Source organism: Marmota marmota, unplaced genomic scaffold (assembly GCF_001458135.2).
Source record: "Marmota marmota marmota unplaced genomic scaffold, marMar, whole genome shotgun sequence".
Taxonomy (NCBI): domain Eukaryota; kingdom Metazoa; phylum Chordata; class Mammalia; order Rodentia; family Sciuridae; genus Marmota; species Marmota marmota.
The window spans coordinates 4,561,627-4,585,909 of NW_026000316.1; the positions used below are offsets into that span (position 1 = coordinate 4,561,627).

Below are 24,283 nucleotides of genomic sequence, written 5' to 3' on the forward strand. Positions count from 1 at the left end.
ATCATGATTGATATCATCTTAGATTCAATGATATATGATAAAAAATGAGCATCTACTACTTCAAGTCCCTTCATATAGTAACAGCTCAATATACAGAACATTCTGTACATACATAATGCTGATCAGTTGCTCTGTCCCCTTCAGAGATACCTTAGCATCTCCTAAAGTGGTGCCTTATATATGGGGCATAATGTTTGGCATCATATGACTCCAATAACAATAGATTAAATAATGGTTAAGTACTAAAGAAAAGTGTTGATATACTGATATGAGAGCTCTTTACAGTAGGAACTCTCTGCTCTGAATCAAACTAAACAAATCTTCCTTGAAGGAATTTAATGAGACACATACAGAAAAGGATACAAATGTTAGGCAGCAATAGAAGCTGAGAGAGAGGATGTTAAAAGCCACATGAGAGTAGAAGCCATGAATAAGCAGACACCTTGGTGTAAAAAGGAAAACAGAGAGTTCATTCATTGTTAAGAAAGTATAAAGAAGAATTAAACAGAAAAATAAAAATGGAGTGGCTGAGTCACTATAATGGCAAAGCATCAAAGTACAGAGATTAATAAGGCATAACTTTAGTCAAGTACAACCGACACCTGCTCCTAAAGGCTCATTACCAGTGGGGTGGTCATTGTGTAACTGGAGTTGCTGTCAAACTGCCAGATCCACCATTGTGACTCAAACATTATAGTTTTGAAGAGGCATGGCTGGGAAACGACTATGATATTTCTTTCCCGTGGTTCCTTAACCCTATCAGAAAACTCCAACATGCCTCTGTTCCTTGCAAATAGAAAAAATCCTTTATACAATATTAAACAACAAGAAGAAGTTAAAAATAGGGTACACAGAGATTGTGGTAAGAGCTACAAAGTGGCTAAACCCAAGGAATGGAGGACAGGAAGTGCACATAGGCCACAGATGGAGTAATAAGTCCATTCAATTTCTCCTTTTTATTTTAAGGACAGTTATTACCATATGCCATAGTTTCTTCTCAGGAAAAAATACCTAATTAGACCCTGGCCAGATCCTAAAAATTGGCTCAAATTCCGATCCATAGCAGTGACACTCAGGGAAGTCATGCCTAGCTTAATTCCCAAACTCAAATTACCTTTGGACTAACTGAACTCACTCTTCCTTCTGGTCAACAAATCCCACAATATCCCCACTTATTTGAATGGATTCAGTTAAATCACCATTTATTAGGGTACTGTTTTCCTGTTCTATATACCTTAAATGGGCCTAAGCTCTTCAAACTGATCATGGAAAGAAAATACAATTCATAGCTTTATTTTCTCTTCATTTTGAAATATGGAAATGTATTAGTTTTTAAATTTCAATTATGGAATGTTAGATTATGAAAATTATTTCCTAAGAGAACACTATCGATCTAATGCTTCTTTTAATTCAGAGTGACAAGGAATAATGTACCCACTGAAGTATCAATTAGTGTGAGGGTTTTTAGAAGATAACTATTTCCATTCATTGTGCTATCTCATATGATGATGGAAAATAAAACATGTTATTCTTTCTTTCCTTTTGACTTTAATATGTGAATGAGTTTAAGACTGAAAATGGCACTAATTCAAATTGAATTTGTTATTTCAATCCTTTTAAAAGTTTTTACTTGGTGCATTATAATGATACATAATAGTGGGGATTACAATTACATATTTTTACATGAACACAACATAATCTGGTCAATTTTACAAATGTATAATTCTTATACTTTATTTACTATCTATATTGTAGCAGTAACCTTCTGGGATAGAGTGTGCCCTTTAAGTTGAATGCTTTTCTTACACTTCTTTGATTTTGAAAAGACCAGAGCTTGTTCATTTAAGTATCTTTGTTGTTGTTTCTATGGTTTGACAATATGTAGTAAACTGTAATTCACTTACATTTTGGCTACCTAAAAAGGAATGAATTCCTAACATATCAGATTGACACTCTCCAGGACCGGTCATCACTACGGATATTACTGTGAAAGGGAAGGGATAAAATGAAACAAAATAGTAATCTTGGCTTAGATAAGTGTTTGTCATCAGGACAAGAAAGAGTTCAAGCTGTATATTTAATATGTGACAGCACTACTTTTGGTTTGCTTAGTTTTTTTTTTTTGTGTGTGTGTGCTGTTGATTGAACCCAGGGCCTTTCACATGCTAAGCACGTGCTCTACAACTAACATTCCTTTGAAAACACATTTTCAAAGATTTTTTTATCACCCATCTATTTCTTACCCTCTCATCACCTTGAATAAATTTCAAATTTCAAAATCTTAGTTTCTACCACATTGATTAATAAAACTTAATAGTCTGGAGTTCCTGGCTATCATCCTATAAACCTATAAGGGACATTTGGTTTTATTTTAGGTCTCAAACTGCCTATAGGGAATCCTGTCAGCTACCCAGGTACCACTTAAACATTTTTTTTCTTACTCCAAAGATGGGTAGAAGGGGAATTCCAGATAGCCTTTTGTAATTTAGTCATTCAAGGAGAAATGCATAGATAAACCTACATTAAATTATATAGCTCACTTATGTAAAATAAACTTTCCATTTAAATAATAGCAGGCTGATATCAACAAAATCGTGAAATATTGAAGTGCCAACCCCTTTTCACACACATAAACACCATTTTAACAATGTACAGACAAAAATATTTTTCTGAGAGGACCAGAATCTAGTTAAGAGTTTGCAGTACTCCAAATGAGAACAAACCAAGAACAATTCATTGAAACAGAAAAGAAAACAATCTTCCTTTACCTGTGTCAGCCCCTCCCCAAAGCTAGCATTGCTCAACTCTGAAAAAAAATCACCTTGGCCCTCAATTTCTTTTTCAGGAGGTAAGAGAAAATAGACCATGGCTGCCTTCAATGTATCCCTGGTGCACAGCATGAAGGGCTTGTTTCTATCTTGCCTCACAAGGAACAGCGACAGTACAAACACAGCTCAAATGTCTGTAAGCACTTAACAAAAAAGTGCATACCATGAGGATTATCCCACAGGACAGTGGAAGAGAAATGGAACATACCAACTAGCTTTTCAGTGTACTACCTGAGGGGCTGGTTCTGTCTCACTTCACATGTAGCACTGACAGAACTGGTTGGCATAGTTTGGTGGGGCCAGACAAAAATAAAAGAAAGGGGCTGGTGGCTTGTTGTACCCAGCATGCCTCTAAAATTGGGACAAGTCAGAGAGCTCAAGGCTTCTCCAGAGGGAAGGAGTGAGAGGAGTAGATAGAGAATGTCTCCAACTTCTTGGTCTATAGTATAGTAGTCAGGGGCCAGAGAAGAAGAAAATAGAGGGTCCTGTAAAAAAAGAAACCAGTACGTCTCTCTAATTAGGAAACTATACAGATTCAGAGATGACACATTTGTAGAAAAAGTTTTTGAGACCAGAATTTATAGACATGTTGATTAGTTGACTCTTTCTCTATAAGTCACTCCATAAAGATGAGAGAAGTGGCTGCTTTCTCAAATTTGAACATACCAATGAAAAGCTACAAGGAACATGAAGATTCAGAGATATATGACATAATCAAAGAAATAAAATAAATCTCTAGTAATCAACTCTAAAGAAAAAGTAATCTATAAATTGCCTGGCAGATAATTAAAAATGATCATCTTAAGAAAATTCACTAAGTTATATAAGAACCTGTATAGACAAATAAACACTACTAGAAAAATGATTCTGGAATAAAATAAGAACATCAACAAAGAGAAACTGTATACAAAGGTCCAAATATTAATTATAGAGATGAAGAATATAATAAATGAATTAAAAAATTCACTAAATTAAAGAGCAGAGTTGATGAAGAAGATAGAACCAGTTAGCCTCAAGACAAGTTATTTAAATATCCAGTCAGAGGGGGAAAATAAAAAGAAAAGTATGAGGAAATCCTAAGGAACTTACTTAACATCATCAAAAAAACAAAAGTATGCATTATGGAAGTTCCAAAGGAAGAAAGAGAAAGGGATAAAAAGCTTTTTAAGGGGCTAGGGTTGTAGTTCAGAGATGGAGTTCTTTCCTAGTGCATGTGAGGCACTGGGTTCAATCATCAACACCTCATAAAAATAAATAAAGGTATCATGTCCATCTACAACTAAAAAAAAATTTTAAAGCTTTTTAAGGAATTAATAGAGAATCACCTCCCCCTAAACCTGTGGAGGGAACTGGATATCTAGATTCAAAAAAACTGGATATAAAGGAATCCAAATAAGAAAAACACAAAAAAAGTCTAGTCTACAACAAAACACATCATAATCAACTTATCTAAATTCAGACAATTTTTAATACAGAAAGAGAAAAGTGACTCAGTGTGTGTGCAAGGGAGCACTCATAAGATTATCAGCAGATTTCTTATCGATACCCTTGTTGGCCAGAAGGTACTGGATGTTAATATTCAAAATTATGAAAAGATAAATAATATGCCAACTAGAATACTATATGTGGCAAAGATTGAAGGAACGATAGAGACTTTCCCAGGCAAACAAACACTGAGGTAACTCATTATCACTAGATGAGATGTTAAAGGGAGTTCTTCAAATTGAAATAAATGGTTGCCATACAGCAACACAAAAAACATGAAAGTATAAAACTCACTGGAAATGGTAAGTACACAGATAAATATAAATATGATAACATTATGATGGTGGTTTGTAAAGTACTTTAAATTCTATTACAAAAGTTAAAAAAGAAAAACTTACTAAAAATAATTATAACTACATAAATTTATAATTGGATTCATAATATAAGAAGATATAAATTTGAATACCAGTAATATAAAGTGTGGGGAGGAAGAAATAAAAGTGTTGAGTTTCTACATGTGATTAAAGTTATCACCTTCATATAGACAGCTAGATGACTGCTTTATCACTGAGCTACATCCACAGCCCTAAAAATATCATACATCATGACAGAGTAGAATTTGTCCCTGGGATGTAAACATGGTACAACATACACAAATAAATGAATGTGAGACACCACATTAACATAATGAAGGATAAAGATCACATGATCATCTCAATAGCTACAGAAAAAGCACTTGAAATATTTAACCACTTTTCATGATTAAAAAAAAAACTCTCAACAAAATATGTACAGAAGGAATTTATCTCAACAATAAAGGCTTTATAGGAAAAGCCCACAGCTAACCTCATTGTCATTGATGAAAACCTAAAGCTTTTCTTCTCATATCAAAAAAAAGGCAAAAATCCCCTTCTTACCACTTACAATCAACATAGTATCAGACAACTTAACTCAAGCAACTCAACTAATAAAAAAATGAAAGTCATTGAAATTCAAAAGAAAATAGAAAATGTATCTATCTGTAGACACATGATCTTTTGTGTAGAAAGCACTAAAGATGCCCCCCAAAACCCGTTAGAACTAATAAAAAGTTCAGTGAAGGGTCTCTGGTCTAATTCCTAGGTCCTTGATCCACTTTGAGTTGAGTTTTGTGCATGGTGAGAGATAGACTTTTAATTTCATTTTGCTACATATGGATTTCCAGTTTTCCCAGCACCATTTATTGAGAAGGCTATCCTTTCTCCAATGTATGTTTTTGAGGCCTTTGTCTAGTATGATATAATTGTATTTATATGGGTTTTTCTCTGTGTCCTTTATTCTGTACTGTTGGTCTACAAGTCTATTTTGGTGTCAATACTATGCTCTTTTTGTTACTTTTGCTCTGTAGTATAGTTTAAGATCTGGTATTGTGATGCCTTCTGCTTTATTTTTCTGGATAAGAATAGCTTTGGCTATTCTGGGTCTCTTATTTTTCCAAATGAATTTCATGATTGTTTCTTTGAGTTCTATGAAGAAAGACATTGGGATTTTAACAGGAATTGCATTGAATCTGTATAAAAGTTTTGGTAGTATGGCCATTTTGATAATATTAACTCTGCCTATCCAAGAGCATGGGACATCTTTCCATCTTCTAAGGTCTTCTTGAATTTCCTTCTTTAGTGTTCTGTAGTTTTCATTGTAGAGGCCTTTCACCTCTTTTGTTAGATTGATTCCCAAGTATTTTATATTTTTTGAGGCTATTTTGAATGGGGTAGAGTTCCTAATTTCTCTTTCAGTGGATTCATCACTTATGTATAGAAATGCAATTGATTTGTGGGTATTGATTTTATATCCTGGTACTTTGCTGAATTCATTTATTAGTTCTAGAAGTTTACTGGTGGAATATTTTGGATCTTCAAAATATAGAATCATGTTCTAAAGTGCAAGAAATAAAATCAAGAATCAATAAATGTGATGTATTCAAAGTAAAAAGAGTTTTTTCCTCAGCAAAAGAGACAATCATTGAGGTGAAGAGAGAACCTAAAGTATGAGAGCAAATTTTTACCACACGCACATCAGATAGAGCACTAATCTCCAGGATATATAAAGAACTCAAAAAAACTTAATACCCAAAAATAAACAACCCAATCAATAAATGGGGTAAGGAACTGAACAGATGGTTCTCAGAAGATATACAAGTGATCAAGAAATATATTAAAAAGTGTTCAACACCTTTAGTAATAAACACAATGGAAGATTACTCAGCACTAAAAGAATAAAATCATGGCATTTTTAGGTAAATGGATGGAGTTGGAGAACATTATACTAAGTGAAGTAAGCAAATCCCAAAAAACCAAAGGCCAAATGTTTTCTCTGATTAGCGGAGACGGATCTATGGTCGGGGAGGGACATGGGAAGAATAGAGGAACTTTGGATTGGGCAAATGGGAGGGTGGGGAGGGGTTACGAGGCTAGGAATGACGGTGGAATGAGATGGACATAATTACCCTAGGAACATGTATGATTGCACAAATGGTGCATCTCTATATTATGTGCAACCAGAGAATTGAAATGTTGCACTCCATTTGTATACAATAAATTGAAATTCATTCTGCTATCATGTACAACTAAGTTGAAAAAATAAAATAAAAAGTTCAGTGAAGTTATATGATATAAAGTCAACATACAAAAATCAAACGTATTTCTTTATGCTAAGACATAAACTAAAAATATTAAGAAAACAATTCCATTTATATAGTATCAAAAATAGGGTGACTACTGATAATTATAAAGTACTGTTTAGGTTTTTTTTTTTTTAAATGGTTTCTGCCATAAAGAAGTAGTATTTAAGAAGATAGGTTTACCATTATTTGAATATAAAAAATGTATATATGTATTAAAAATCACATGGTTTCTCATAAACGTACAATTTTTTATCAGTTCAAAAATGAATGAAATACATAGGAATAAAATTTAGCTGAGGAAGTTTAAGATCGGTACATTAAAACTATAAAACATTGATGAAAGAAACCAAAGAAGAAATTAATAAATTGAATGGCATTCCATATTCATGAATTGGAAGAGTTAATGTTAAAATGTCTATATTGGGCTGGGGATGTGGCTCAAGTGGTAACGTGCTCGCCTGGCATGTGTGGGGCGCTGGGTTCGATCCTCAGAACCACATAAAATAAAATAAAGATGTTGTGTCCACCGAAAACTGAAAAATAAATATTAAAAAATTCTCTCTCTCTCTCTCTCTCTCTCTCTCTCTCTCTCTCTCTCTCTCTCTTTCCTCTCTTCTCTCTCTTTTTAAAAAAATGTCTATATTATTCAATTCAATCTGTGGGTTCAATACAATCTCTTTCAAAATCCCAATGAGTTTTTCACATAAATACAAAAACCCATCCTAAAGTTCATGTGAAGACATAAAAGATCCTAAATAGCCTAGTATTGATAATGAAGCTGGACTTATCACATCATGATTTCAAAATTATCTCTGGAGTCTCAAGAACCCACGATGGTCAAGGATAGCCCCTTCAACAAATGGTGCTAAAAAACTGGATATGTGCATGCAAAAGAATATTGGAGTCTTATCTATATGTCATACGCAAAAATAAGCTTCAAATTGACTAAAGATTTAAACATAACAACTAAAACAATTTCTTCAACAAAGTAAAGGTTTCATAGCATGGATCTAGGCAATGATTTCTTGGATATGATACCAAAAATACAAGCAACAAAAGCAACAGCAGGTAAATGGCCCTACAAAAGGCGACCTATGGATTGGAAGAAAATATTTGCAAAGTATACAGCTGATAAGGGATTAATACCCACAAATACATAAGTAACTCATACAACTCAATAGAAAAATATACAGCCTCATTGAAAAATGGGCAAAGATCCTGAATAAACATTTTCTCCAAAGAAGACATACAAATAGCTAACAAGTATGTGAAAAGATGCTCAACATCTCTAAACACCAGGGAAATTCAAATCCAAACTACATCACACATTAAGATTACTATTATCAAAAGGGATAACAAGTATTGTTGAAAATGTGGATAATTCAGACCCTTGCAAACTTTTGTTGGTTAAAATGTAAAATAGTACAGCCATTATGAAAAACAATATGGAGGTTCCTCAAAAAATTAAAACAATAGCTGCCGTATGATTTACCAATCTCACTTCTGAGAATGTATCCAAAATAATTAAAAAGAGGATACTGAACTTTCATCTTCATTATAGCATTTCTCAAAATTGCCAAGATATGGAAACAACCCTAATGTCCATCAATGAATGTATGGATTAAGAAAATGTGACATATGCATGTAATGGAATATTAATCGACCTTATGAAAGTAAAGAAATTCTGTCCTGTGTGACAACATGCATGAATCTTAAAGGCATGTGAAACAAGCCAGTCATGAAAAGATCAATAGCACATGATTCCACTTATATGAAATAGCTAAAATAGTCAAACTTATAGAAACCTTGCCAGGGTTTGGGGTGAGGGAAAAATAGGAAGTTGCTGTTCAACTGGTATTATGTTTCACTTATACAAAATGAATAAGTTGTAGATATCAACTGTTACAGCATAAAGCCATTGTTTTATTTACTATATCAAACAATTAAAAATGTGTTGACGGTTTTGGAGATCAGGAGGAGTAAAAGCCAAACACATGGAATTTTTATGTTTTAAGATTAAACTGTCATACGCACAAAACGTTGAATATAGGTAGATCTCAGAGTACATGGTCTGTTATCAAAAATTAGATATAACAAAATTTCAAAAAGGAAAAGTAAATGAGTTTACTATTTCTGAGGGGGAAAAAGTGACTGCCTACTTGCATTGGTCTAGTAAGCATATATGTTGTATATAAGTAGGCTAGGATAAATTGTATGTGTATATATATATCCTTAGCAGTATAAATCAAGCTCTGAGAATAATTTCCAGGCAATGTTTAGAATGGCCATTAGTAGCATACCAGGAAGTGTCTAGGAAGTTCTCCCACTGTTTGAATAATTTTACAAGTTGGTTACAACATATATCCTGTTTAGATAACAGATAAGCTCTAGGTTGGGTTCCCTTTCATTTCCTATGGTTCTAGAATTACCTAAAGACCTGAAGAACAACAGTGCAAAGAAGAGTATATTAAAACCAAATGTTATTCTCTTGGTCTCAAGAAATGTTAGAAGATAAATTTAGGCAACTGAAATTCTAGGTGCTGCACAAGTTTCATAATTGGTTCCCCAAAGCTATTTTTCATTAGTCAAAACTATTCATTTGCTTAAGTTAAGGAGTATATAGCATCACAGTTAAATAATAACTGTGAAAGACACTGCCATTTCTCTCAAATTTTTTGTCTTAAATTATTCAGGATAACTTGTGTATTTCTTTTCTGTTAAAAAAGTACAAATTAGATGCAGTTTATTTTTCTTGAAAAGAAGTGCTGACCTCTATTCAGAGCCTGCTAATGGTATTCTTTTCTTTTTTTTTTTTCTTTCTGTACACACAGAGAAAGGGAGAGGAGGGGTATGGGGAAAGGGAGTGTCACAAAGACCTTTTTGTAGAAGTGTTTTTTTGCACCTTCAATTACCTCATGGCAGGTGCAATGACCACTTTGTGCTCTCTTGAGGACAAAAGTGGCAATTTGTACTTACAAATACAAAGTATATCAGTAAAAAATGAGGCCATGCTGAAAATTTGCCCCATGATGTTTAAAGGACACTGAGTTTTGACTCAAATTTACACATAAGTCAATGCCAAATGACAAATTTCAAGCTTCACAAGTTCAGACATTGATCAGCGAATTGGAGCTTCAAAGACACAAAGTTGAAAGCTTTTGGACCAAGGAATATTTAACAAAAGCTGTGTAAAAATGTGTCAATGCAATTTGGTCACCTCAAGCAAAAATCAGCAAGGCACAACAATGAAGAATTCTCATTTCATCTATACTTTGGATTTATTGGAGAATCAGAATGCAATCCTCATCAAAAGTTGATAAATACATCCATTTGAACAGGTGTGAACTAATACCATTCATTTGCATAGCACATAGTTTACAAGAGGTTTCTACATGCATTACCACATTTCTTCTCACTTCAAGACTGTGAGGTAGGACAAATATGATTATTCTCATTTTATAGAAATGGGCATTAAGGGTAAGAGTTTCATCTGAGATAACAGAGCTACGAAGTAAAAAAGAATTAAGAGTAAAAAAATGAAAGTCTTTTGATCTTTTCTCTGTTCTAGGCTATGAGGAAAAATAATCACTTTATATGTGATAATATTTGATGAATTGCCTTTTGGTGTGAGATAGGTGCTGTTGCTAGTTACACTGTAAATTGTCTTTGGTATTTACAGAAGCACATGGACATCCTGGGCATTCCTCCATCACTTATCAAGTTTAGTGCCTTAATTCTGTTTAAATACATATTCACCTATGATTATTGTGCATATTTTATTGTATTATATGCAGTTGGTATTAATAAGAGAAATTTACTCTATGCCAGTAAATATGTGCTATTATTTTAATCTAAGATGGTTCTATATTCCCACTGGGTAAGATTAAGTGATGGGCATGATTTTAAATCTTATGTTCATTGAGGCAAGAAAAAGTACTGCCCAGGTGGACACTGAATTGAATTAAAAGCTAATACTGTATGTACATAGAGGCAATGTGAACAATTAATAGAAAATAACCGAAAGAACCTATTTCTAAATCATAAAAGATAAAATATTGACTATGTATTGATAAAATCAACAGCCATTGTTTTTTTTAATTCATTATCTTACTTAATCCTCTGAGCAACTCTACTACATAAACAAAAGAACAGCAAAAAAGGTACATTTTATGGATAAGAAACTTGAAATTTAGAGTGCTGAGTAAATGCCTAAGTTCACACAACTAGTAATGGTAAGAATGGATCAGAATCTAGTTTATCTGATCAAATAGTTCTCTTTAATCATTATGTCTCTGACACTGGAACTACTGCAATGTGCAGAAGAATGATGTGAGGCACTTGTTGAAGTGCAGATTTCTTGGTATTATATACTAAGATTTAGTAGATCTGGGGTGGAGACTGGAAATCTGAGTCTTAATAAGCTTTGCAGGTAATTCTCACGCTGATTTTTTTGGACAGATGTTGAAAAATATTGGCATACATTATACTGACATAGCTAACATTGCTTTCTTCGTATTAATTTCATATGAGTTTTTTACAGCAATTCATATATTTGAGGTAGTTTTTCTTTTTTAAAAAACTCATAAAGCTGTGTCATAAAGCTCACTGTAGTTGAGAAGCTTACCAGGAGTATAGAAATTTAGTGTGATGTGATGTGAGGGTATTGATATTTGCATAATGCCTGCATATGTATTAAACAGGTTTGGTCTGATTCAATGAGGCCAAACAACAGGCTTTCTCTGTAGGCATAAAGTAGAGGAAGCTAGATAGGTATGTAAAAGAAGAAGAGAGAAAAGAGAGAAAGGTAGAAGGGAGAGGTTAGGAAAGAGAGAAAGGGGGCCAAGCTAAAAGACTGAGTTACTTTTGAACACAAATAAGTACATTTCTCTCATAAAACAAACAGGTTCTGATTAAAATTTGTGTTTTGACAGCCATGTCTTTTATCTGGTTTTGTTTAGGTCCTTAAATGGAATGACAGGGCACACAATCCAATTGGCATTTGTGATTAAGAGGTCAGGCAGTGAATTCAGTACTTTTTAAAAAATCTTGCTCTCCCCCACCCCCTAACCCGTCAACTGGCACTTTAGTCTCTTAACTTATTCATAGCAGCAGGATGCAATGGCTGAACACCACCCTCTACTCACAAATCTAAGGACAAGCTTCATTATTATATTCCTTCAAGGAAATAAATTCAATGTCATTTAGATAATCTAGGCACATATATATAGCTTTTTAGTCTCAATTACTGTTTTCTTTTTCTCCTTCTGAACTATTAATCTAGTATGAAAAGCTTAAAAAATTAAAAGGCTTTTTAGAAAAGGAATCACTTTTGTCCTTATATAAAAGAACAGCAAAAAAGGTACTCCCAAGGACAGAGTCCATTAAAAATCAGATTATTTCCACCACGCTCCCCTATTATTCACCTGTCAGTAAAATATGTCCTCTCATTGTCTCGGTCTGAATGCCTATTTTTATCTGACTGGAGCTATATGGTCATTTTTGTATTTATTACTAAGTTCTCTAGATCCTCCCCCCATTCTATTCCCCCCACCCCAGAGCATGTTTTTCTGTTCTTAAAAACTGGGCCACATGCCTCTGAGGAGAAAGTAGTGCATTATTTCATTCCCACCTTTTCTTCTTTTTTGGCATCTCTGAGGCCTGCTATGCTCAGAAGTGCTTCCACTCAAGCTAGACCATCAAATCAATTATCACAGCAGTCTGCTTTCCAAATATGAATGGCAATGAATGACAACAAGCAAGGCAAACTTTCAGTTCTGATTTGTCATTGGTAATGTAATTTTTCCCCCTTTTGTCTCCTCCCCTTCTCCTTTTCTATCTCACTCAATTCCTCCAAGTTTCTCCCTCTCAATCTCTCTCTCTCATAGATGTTTGAGAGGGTCCAGTCATTTGGCCAACACTCCCCCACCCACCACCCACCCCCTGTTAGTAGCTGCATTGTATCAAAACTTCAAATAAAAGCTTCACCTTTGTGAGTCAAAGTCACAAGAGAAAAATGGTACTTGGAGCCATTATTGTTATAAAATCTCTTCCTGCTAACCTCCGAGCCTGATTATTACTGCATCCAAAGAAGCACAACAGTGTTGCATCCTTATTCATTTGGGCTGTTTAAAATTCTCGCCTGGTTCAGTATTTGAAGCTTCAATTGTTTTGTGCTTAATGTTGCTCATTTCATATCAAGTTCTTGGTTATGGGAAATACTTTAATTTTTAAAATGTTATTATATTTTAGCTGTTTAAAAAGATTGAGAATGCTATAAACAGAGACTGGTTTAAGCAAACTATAACTAGCTTTCATAATGCTGCATGTGGTCATTAATCCATCACTTCTGTGAGGATGTCTGCAGTTTCCACTATGCTATAGTGCTTTATGTTTCTTTTCCCAAGCTGGCAAAGCAATTCTTTTCATTGGCCAACAATGTCATACTTTTACCAATTATATTTATAAATATTACTTTAAAGAATGAGTTCAGGGCCGGGGCTGTAGCTCAGTGGTAGAGCACTTGCCTCACAGGTGTGAGACCCTGGGTTCAATCCTCAGTGCCACATAAAAATAAGTAAGTAAGTAAGTAAGTAAGTAAATAGATATTGTGTCCATCTACAACTAAAAAAATAAAAATAATGAATTCAAAGCAGTAACATCATTTGAAAATAGCAGGCAAGAGAATAAATTATGCCAACCACTGTTAACTAGAAATTCTGTACCAGAGGCTTAGAATATAGATTGTCTTCATTTAGTCAAATAATAATGAGTTATATAAGGCTGTGCCTAGAGCCTGCTTAACTGGTGAGTTAAGGTATTGCTTGTCATAATTAGTCCACCATCTTTGAAAATAATTTTCCACAACCTACTTTATGATACACATATACTGCTCTTCATGGGTGGTGTGTGTCCATGGGGATAGAGATTCAGAGTAGAGATACTGAAGAGTATGAACTATAATTCCTATCCTCTTGAAATAATCTGATTAAGAAGATAATGATAAAAACTCTCCTTTGATCAAACTTGAGTCAGGCTCCCTTTTTTACTAGACCTGGCCTTGAGTTCTGTGTTTAGCCCATTTAGTCCAAAATCAGTTTTGTTCTTAGCAAAAATCTCTCACCCTTGATATCTGACCAAATTCCTTATCCATACCCTGGATATCTTATCACTGTAGCCTATTTTCAGCAAGACACCTGTCAAGTCAGTTTAACCAAGATGACTCCCTTCATCCTCACGATGTTTCCTCTTAGTGATTTTCCATCTATTGATCCCTCCATGGCTACAAATCTCCCCTTGGTACTGTTGTAGTTGGAATTTTTAATCGTCTCCCCTACTACAAAACTCAATTTAATGAAATTAAATTGAATGAAATCTTCTTCTTATAAGGACACTAGTCTTTGGATATAAGGCCCATTCTAATCTAGTATGATCATGTCTTAACTTGATTACATCTGTAAAGATCCTATTTCGTATGGTTCTATTTTGCAAAATAAAACCCTACTCATAGACACACGGGGTAAGGGCTTCAACATATTTTTCTGGGTGATACAATTCAACCCACATTCCTTTGATAAGCCAATTATTAAAGTATAATCTCCCTACATGAGATTACATAATCCCATCCCAATGATTCATTTTCCATGATTTTTTTTTTCTTTTGAAACAAGCAAGTTCATAATAACCTATCAACTAAAATGCAATGTCTAATTTAGCACATATTAAAGCTATCTTCAAAATCTATTCTGTACTTCACATAGCAGGTGCAAGGTAATGTACTCAGTTATATTAGGCCCTGTGGGGAGATTTTAAAAAATGATAAAAAAAATTGGCTCCTATACTCATATAGTTTAAAGCCTTGAGGATTCACAACATAGAATGTTCACAATGGAAGGGATCATAAAGATCATCTATTCCAAACCACTCGTTTTATAGATGAGGCCTTTGAGGCCAAGAGAGGTTAACTAACTTGCCCAGGGCTTGCAAAGTTAATTGCAAGGAACATGCAAGGGAAAGAAATGAAGGGTGGAATTTTAAAGAAATCCAACTAGTATTCTGCTTTCACATAAGAAATATACACTGAATATTGATGAGGTACTATAGAGAGATTAGATTGAAGTCTAGCAGTCATAGGCAATTATGGAGTAGATGCCAAGGCTTTATCTTCTCCTTGGTCCTGTTTCCTAAAGCCTCCCAGGAAGTCAAATGACTCCCTAATCTTTTATTTCTCCCCCCTGGGGTGTGGGTTTACATCAAGTTATCTGGGGAAGCAATGGCTAATTTACCTTACAAAAGTAAGACGCGATCTCCTGGTTTTACTCTTCTGCCTTTTGTAATACCCAGATGTTGGAGAAGTAGTCCCATAGAGTGGGAGGGACAAGGAGAAAGGACACAGGACTTTGCTATTATCTAAGACAATTGTGATACATGGTTCTTCTTTCCTGTTTTAAGAAGGAAATATACAGTGTTACTGATTTTTGAAGAAAAAAATGGGGTTGGGGGTACATTGCCAACTTCAAGTACAATCAATCCTTGGAATAGCTTACAAGTCAGTGTGGTAGTAAAACTCTTCTTTCCTTTTTCCTTTTACAGAAAATGTTTGATGCATTAGAAAAAAACTACCAGCAATGGAATTAAAAACAATCAGCCACTGGAACTAAAGAATAATGAAGTAACATGGCATTCTGCCATAACCTAACTAAAGATTGACAAAAGAACAAAAAAATCTGAAACAAAAACTACAGGAAGAAACCTAGAATTTATTTATGCTTTTATTTTTCAACCAGCATTAAACCATCATTGACTAAACTAGTTTGTTGGAATTAATGGAACTACTAATTAATCGGACTTGCTTAATATAAGGATAAGCTTACTTCTCATAAAATGGAGATGATTTAAAATTAAAGTAGAAAAGCACCACTTTCAAAGTGTACTATTTTGGGACGCATTGAAAAATTAACTATGTTTCTACTAATTTATTCAATATTTCATTCAAAATATTCTTTACATAATTACATTTCTCAGAGCTAACTTTAAGAACTGCAATTTCAAATTAGGTGATTTCAAGTATACCTATATGCCTAGATTTGAATTAACACAAATTTTAGCATCATCAGCTTGAAAACGGAGCTGCAGAGCAACCAACTAGCATGTTATAGATTAACATAAATAAATTTACATAATCAGGGATTCAAAGACACAGTCATATTTTCTTTGGCATTTTGAAAAATAATTTGACAAATAATGCAGTATAATGATCCTCTTCATGAGTGTGCTACTATGGAATAGAATTTTTGGCTTGACTAGCAATAAGAATTAAGAATTGAATGTGTTAAGTGTATGCATATCAGGCTTCTTAGAGGAATTTTACAAGGTTCTGACAATACTGAATAGTTACAATGCAAGCTAAGTTGGGAAAATTCCACAATTGAATAACTAACTAGAAGAGTACCTCTTCCACTTATCATGGACTTATGCCTAAAGAGCTGAGTTTTGTCATTTCTGGTGTACCTGAGAAGAGAAGCTCTTTCTCGTTTTTTTCCCCCATTACAAACTTCATGAAGCTGTGTAATTATAAAAGTACCCACTACCTAGTCATTAAATCAAAATTCTATAAGAGTCCCACACTTTACTTCAGTGGTCAAACATACTCACAGAAATCAATGTAAGGTTTTAACAGGAAATTTATGGGGAAATATAATTTTGCATGATATTTCAAGTCTAAATGTACTTCAATTTAGTAATTACTTGATTCACCTCCTAAAAACTGTAGAGATGATTCACTTGTATAACTTTTTCTAATACAATGGATTATTAGTCTGAAAAGAATATTTCAAAAATAATTTTACTCATTCAATTGAGAAAAAAATTAATTCTTTAGTCCAGGCATTTTTTGAAATCATATCTCATACTATAAGTCCTTTAGAGAAGCACTTTTAACCCCTTAAATATTGATTGAATTTCAGTCATCAGACCCAGGAGACATACAATTTAATTAAGATTAGGCAAGATGCAGGCATGGGCTGTACACAGTGGTGGCAGAAAGAACCTTTAGTTTAGTGCCTATATCGTTGCTATTTTGCTAACACAAGCCCAGGTTGAATTCTGCTAGTTTTTTATTCAAATCCTTGGCTAGGGAAGTGGCTTAAGTGTAAATTTACACTTTCCACCACTGATGTCACTACTGCACTTGACTCCATGTAAAAATTACAGCTAAAGTTCATCACCAAATGAAAACACTGTATGCCGATTATGAGTATTTCATGAATTTAACCAAAACTTGAACTTGACTTTCTATGGTAATGTGATGTGATTTGTTTCTAAACAGACCCAAATTAATGAGAAAATATGGCTATTTCACTTGGAATGAAAAATTAGACCACAGGAAATTTGTCTGAAATATTAATATTAATGTGTTGGTTTCTAATAATACAAAGTCAAGTGCAATTGAGCTAAATTTTATATATAATATGATGTACACAGGAGGATTTCTAACATCTTCCTGATGACTTGTATACAGTGCTTTATTATGTTTTGAAATGGGTCATGTTGTTCACTTTAGGTTTTTGATACAAATGCTATTTTGTAATCAATTTAAGAAGCCCTACAATATTTCCCTAAATGACCTAGAGATTCAACTTGACAGCTATATATACTTAGCTAGCATGGTAATTAAAATCTGAACTTGCATTTCAAGATGGCATATCACCTATACAGCACTGATGACAACAAGCTACTTTCTTGGCAAATAACTGATTGATGGTTCACTCTTAGCATGCTTGGAAAACCACATTAATAAGATAGCCCATGCTTTTTTCCCACTCTGTAAATCTACAGATGATCTCTATTTCAGATGACTCTAAGTAGCTAAACATGAATAAAAAAGAACACCTTTCTGGCTCATCAAGGCAATTGCTCAAACTGTCATTAGCATTACCTCTCTGAAAATGCAGCACAGGATGCAGCAGGCCTTGTCTGCTGCAGAAACTAATGGCATGGAGGTACCTTTTGACAGGAGAACTAAATTTACATACTTTACATATTCAGTGAGTAAAGGAATAATTTACATTAATCAAATAAGCTATGTTTGGAGGCTTTTCCCCCCATTTGAAATGTACTTGTGCACCTTGTAGGCCTAGTCACTGACAACTATGTACTAAATGAATTAATTGAGCCAAAGCAAAAGGGGGCCTTTACCTCTTACTTAACCCTACCTGCTTTCCACAGGGCAATTGTAAATTATACCTCAGAAGATAAATAGCAAGTCATGCCTGAAAAGATGAGATGCTTTGGTTTTCATCCTCAAACCTGCTAGGCTGACTACCTGTCAGATAAGGTTGAAGCTAGGATTATGCCTTGAAAAGCTGACAAACCACAGATTTTTATCACTAAATCAAACCTGCTGGGTTTAAACTCTGTGAACTTTAATTATCTCATATTTAATTAAAAGAACTAGATTAGACCAAAAGTGGAGGGCAAGGGGAGGTTCTGGCAAAGGAGAATCAGGGAGTTGGGAGGATGAGGTGACTTCATTTTCATAAATCATATTCCTAATTCTAATAAAGCAAGGTTTACATGCAGAGGACATTCAAGGAATCAGTGGTCTGCACAATACTAGAGGTTATCTAGTCCATCCCAGAATGATAATTATCTACCTTGTTCTTAAAAATCTCTGTAGAAATTTTTTTTAAATATTTAAAAAAAAACATTAAAAGATCAGTAAATAATATAAAATAGCGCATAAGCAAGCTAATGTGTGTGGTTAGCCTTTAGGGGTTGAAAGAGTTGGGACATGCAAAAGGCATCACTCCATGAGAGCATGGATAGTCAGAACAGGATTCAAGTGGGAACTATTTATATAAGGGAGAACTAATTGTACTTATGGAAGTGGAGAAGAGAAAGAAAGAGTGTTCCAGATAAGAGAGCTACTATGAACCAAGACAGAGAAATGTGAATTAGCATTGTGGGAAAGTAGGAGGAAAGCCTGTCTAAGCTGAATCAATTGGATAAATTAATTAATTCATTCAATAGATAAGTATTGATCACTTCTGTGTCAAGCATTATGCTAAATGTTAGAGAGACTGTGATGAGTAAGACACAATTCTTGCCCTTCAATTGCTTAGCCTTGTTAGAAGGTCAAATAAGCAAACAATTACAATTACAGGATAAAATATGGGATAGGATACATACATTGAAGAGTAAATCTCTATAAAAACAACTGAGATACTTTTAAAGAAATTGTGCCAATTCTCAACATTCCATTCATTTACTTTAAACTTAAAGATCTGTGACTTAAACCTTAAAAGGAATGCAAATGCAAAATAAAAATCTTTCTGTGACCCATCCTTTGCCTGATCATTTACATGTTCAAATGTAACTGGCTTTCCTAGAGAAGTGACAAAATCATATGAACTTCCTACAAGTAATTTCCAGTGAAGAGTATAATTTTAAAAGTGATTTTTTATTGGTTCCATTCACTGGAACTGGGCATTATATCATTGGTCCTAACAATGTGCATATACCTATCTGTAAACATTTTCAGCAGTGAGATAAATTACTGTGGAAAAGCCTGGAGTGTTTTTTCATCAGAGATCTTTAAAAAAAGGATTTATATCTACCTGCATGAGATGGCTCAGGATCAATAATGCCTACAGCACAACATGAATTTCAACTCTATGATTTGAAAACTATTAGAAGTATTCCAGTGAATATTTCTACCAAATAATCACTCATTCTTTAAAAACGAAGTGATATTACTAGTCTTATGAGACAAGAACTAAAAATTCAGCTATAATTGTTCTTACCAATAAAAGCAAAGAAAAATCTGGGCAATCTCATAAATCTTTTCCACGAGCACCTAAGTGAAAGGTAATATTGTAAGTAAATAGTATGTGGTTTGGAATTAGACTAACTGGGGTTCAGATTCTGATTCAACTATTGGCTAGCTGTGACCTCAGACAAGCTACTAAACTTCTATAATCCCCCATTTCTTCACTTGTAAACTTGAGGAAATAAAATCTAATTCTCAGGAAGGCTGTAAAGATGCAATGAGATGGTGTATATGTGACATCTACACAGTACCTAACAAACAGCACATACTCACTTAAATTCCTCCATTCTTTCTTCATTGTAAGTTTCCACTCAACTTTTTAAGGAAAAAGCCCCTGAACAGCAGGCATGAAGATGTCATTTGTAGGATGAAAGACCCAAATAAAGTGAGCGAGCACAAAAGAGGGCACAGGCTTTTGCATGTGTAACCTTTCCTCTGTGGTTATGACAGGGAGCATATCAGTAGTGCTGGTGAACAACTGAGTCTACTAGAGCAGGCACTTCTCAAACCTCCCTTTGTCCTGAATCCAGACATGCATCTGCATTATCCACTTTCATTCTGTTACTTAAAACCTATCTCAATCATTGTCCATTTCCTAGAAGAAAGGAAGAAAAAGTGGTGAGGAAAGGCAGAGGAAAACAAATTTTCCTTGTAATGCCTCTACTTTCCACAGTAATTAACAAATATTCATTGCATTTTCTCAGTTTGTTTTCAAACTCATTCTCATACCCTTAAAATGCTAGAATACTAATACTGCCACTTGTTAAGGACATGTCATTTGTGCTTTTCTAGTCAGAATTAAAATGAGACTTCCTTAGTAAAAAATGTATTTGGAAGCCTCTCATGGTCTGGGAGTGTTTCCTGCAGTTCTGTTCTTAATCTGAATATTTTACACACTTTGGAATTGAGTCTGTTGCATGATTTCTTTACATAGTCTTAAAATCATTATGTTGCATTATCTACTATATGTACATGCAGTAGGTTACTGCCCATTAGATGATTTGAGTGAATTAATAATAAAATCAAGTCTATATTTCTAGTTACACAGTTCACAGGATTCCCCAATATCCCAATAATAGAATACCAACTGGTAAAAAAAATCACATTTTTATGAATCATATCTGAAGAGTTGAGATTCTACAGAGGGAAGAATAAATAACCAGGAATATAGACATATATATGCACAAGCTGGAATGCATAAACCTTGTATATGCAGATAGAAAAATTTAAGGACTATAACAGTTATTTGCAGTCACTGTATTAAAATACCTAGGGTATTTCTGGGTTTTCCAAGTTAGTGATGTTCTTAATAATGTGAATTAATTTGAATATAGTGAAATTATGTTACATCTGTTATAGATTACACACATATGTGGAATATATATGGCAAAAAACATGGCTATACTTATGGCTTTTGCTTTACATAATAGTCATTTCATTAGTGACCAGTATGCAGCTTTTAAAAAGAAATTTAGAAGACAGGGATAGACTCTAAGACATCTTTTGTATCCTGCTTAATGCCTCGTTGAATGTCCTGTACCACCTAGAAGACATATAGTGTCAAATGAATGGACCTTGGAAATACACTTTGTAAAAATAATATATATTTTCTTCCCATGTCTATATTTTCTTCCCATACATATATTTGGTCAATTGTTTTGAAGACAGTATTCAGGGGCACATAACATCCATTTTATCAGAAAGCCTTAGGCACAAAGAAAGGGGACTTAGTAAAACACATATGATGTTGCTACTAAAAACTCTTGCCACTTGATTATTTTAAAAATTCACATTGTACAACCACCCACTCCAGCCTAAAACAGCACTTAGGTCATTTATATAGCTGATCTAGGATGATTTATCATTACATAAAAGAGAAAAAAATATTTAAAATGTATAAATAACTAGATATTATACTATACCCTAGGACACTGAGTAAGACAAAACTATAAACAGTTTATTTATAATACTGGTCTACAGTTGCACTACTATAACTTAAAATAAAAATTCCAGCAAATTAGATCACAGATAATACACGTTTTTATTTCATCAGTTATCATGCAGGTCATGATGAATGTGTCACATAATAAAGGAATGAACTGGTTATTTCAAGCAATCTTTCCAAGCTGCATTCTTACTTGTTTCTTTGGAAAGTAATAAGTTAATGAATAGGTGATACTTTCTATGATATGGATGTCCTTCACCATTAGAATCTATTGAATTCAACAATGAATGCATATTCATGAATGTGCTCTCTTCTCAAAACAGGGATTTAGACAGTCTACTCCATTAAACATAAGTTTATTTTTTCTTCCAGGTGTCAGCCAGGGAAACAATATTTTGGTCAGTAGCCTTTTCATGATGTTTGTCCTAATGGACACCACCTGGAAATAAAATCAACTGATGTTAAATGGAATAAATATTCTAAATCTCCACTCTGGGAAGGGTACTGTTAAATATAAAACAATATATACTTGAAAATATGAAAGAAATACAAGAAGTAATTTTGCCATATTTTGTTAGGCCAAGAGAGATGGGGAATGAGGTAGTAGAACCTATGTGTCTATATATATGCTAGATTTACACTAAGATTAATAAACGCTTAAGCACTTTCAATGGTTTTGTCAGTGCAATGAGATACTAGGGCTAATGAATATGACACGAGTATGTATCTCCTTACAGACTTGTATACTTTGACAATCATTCTATTCTATTCAGCCTAGGTGATAACAATGATTATTAACAGCAGTGGCCATGCTTATGACAGTGGCCAAACTTCAGGGTGAAAGACTCCACAGGCAAAGATGAGCAGAGACGAGCTTTCCCAGCTGAGGTTACTCTGTACCTGTGATCTGTTAACTATCTGTAGCTACCCAACGGAATATTATAATATAGTCCAGTGTTCCACTCTCTAGAAAGAAGAGTCTCTGGTGTGCACAATTTGATAGCAGTAGGAATACAATGTGGAAAAATTTTAAGTGGGAAAATTTTGCTTCTGTTTTTTTTTTTTTTTTTTTTTAAAGTTTTCCTCTGAAAGCTTGGTTTGATTGACAGTTCTTACAGACTGACCTAATGAACCTTCAGCCTGGGAGCCTTCACACATTCCCTGATAAGCAGGGAACCAAGTTTTACTATAGGCATCATCCCTAAGCTTCAGTGATCTGACTTAAGTGGCACAGCCTCCAAAGACCACTGCAAACATTTATTGCAGGACAATCTCAGCAGGAATGTTGTCAAACTGATGTTTCAGCTTTTATAGTCCCTCTGTAAATCAGCACAAATAACATTGTTTCAAGTCAAGATTGCACATCTAATTGTGTATCCCCAGAAATATACATGGTTTTCACTAGGATTTTCCAATGAGGTAAATTATTGTATATGGAAAAAAATGTACATACACAGTTTATATGCAAAGTATCTGTTTATTCTCCTATAGACTAAAATATATTTTAAAAGATTTTTTTAATCAAGTGTTTATCTTATGGTTATTTTATTTGTTTCTTCCTAAACCATTAGAACCAGTTGATAAGTGCATAATGGGAGGATGAGGCATGAGGACAGGATAGGAATGAGTCAGGATTCTTATTAATGCCAAAGAACATGTCCTGTACAAAGCAAGTCCCTGGGTCACTTTTAGAAGATGGTTCTACATTGTATTTAGGTCTTAAAGTATGATTCCATAGGAAAAGTATAAAAGCTAGTTTATTAGAAAGAGGGAAAACTTGTGGATTCATTTAAAATCTTTTTACAATAGAGTACTTGGTGCCTTGCTTTGGGATTAAATGAGGACCATGTTAGCATGTGGAAGCTGTAGTTAACATTCCAAACTTCAAAAACCACTTTTATGATGGACTTCTCATATCTTATATTTCTCAAAATAAGAAAAATATTTATTGCTCTAAATCTGAGAAAAAGGGTGTGTTCATCAGATTACACTGCTTATGCAGAATTTTAATTTAAGATGTAAATTGTCTTTCATTCCTTTTAGAATCTAGAATGACTAATCCAGATGGACTAATTCTCTTTTAAAAAAAAGCAACCACAGAAATTAGGATATTTTAATACACAGGAGAAGAGAAAAAGTATATGCACTTTTATCAAATTACATCTTTAATAAAGCATATTTAATCTAATGATTTTGAACGTATCAGCAAGTACACATACAAACATGGGATGAAGATGTAGATCAATGGTGCAACGCTGGCTAGCATGCACCAGGCCTTGGGTTCAATCCTCAGCACTGCAAGAAGGAAAAGTACAAGCAAGCACACTCACACACAAATTCAAGCTCAACCCGTACTACAATAATACAACATCTAAATAGCAACAGGAAACCAGTCAAGCACCAACAATTTGGTAAATCTGTTTCACTCACCTTCAACTATATCTTCTGGGGTTTTTCCTGATTCCTTGCTTTTGCAGAAGGATGGTTATAAACAAAATAAAACAACAACAACAACAAAAAAAAAAAAAAAAAAAAAA

At 34.0% G+C, this 24,283-nt stretch overlaps 1 protein-coding gene across 6 annotated transcripts in view; it reads right to left on the reverse strand.

Moving 5' to 3' along the window:
• The window catches only part of Diaph2 (diaphanous related formin 2), an 831,690-nt gene that overhangs the window by 91,203 nt on the left and 716,204 nt on the right, over window positions 1–24,283 (reverse strand). The window contains exon 28 of one of the 6 annotated variants that reach the window (XM_048797304.1): window positions 24,177–24,214. The exons of 4 other annotated variants lie outside the window; for them this stretch is intronic. In XM_048797304.1, coding sequence (XP_048653261.1) covers window positions 24,183–24,214 — 32 coding nt within the window. In that variant the 3' untranslated portion in view covers window positions 24,177–24,182. The remainder of the gene's footprint in view (window positions 1–24,176; window positions 24,215–24,283) is intronic. One more of the 6 variants, XM_048797305.1, reaches the window with a different exon arrangement.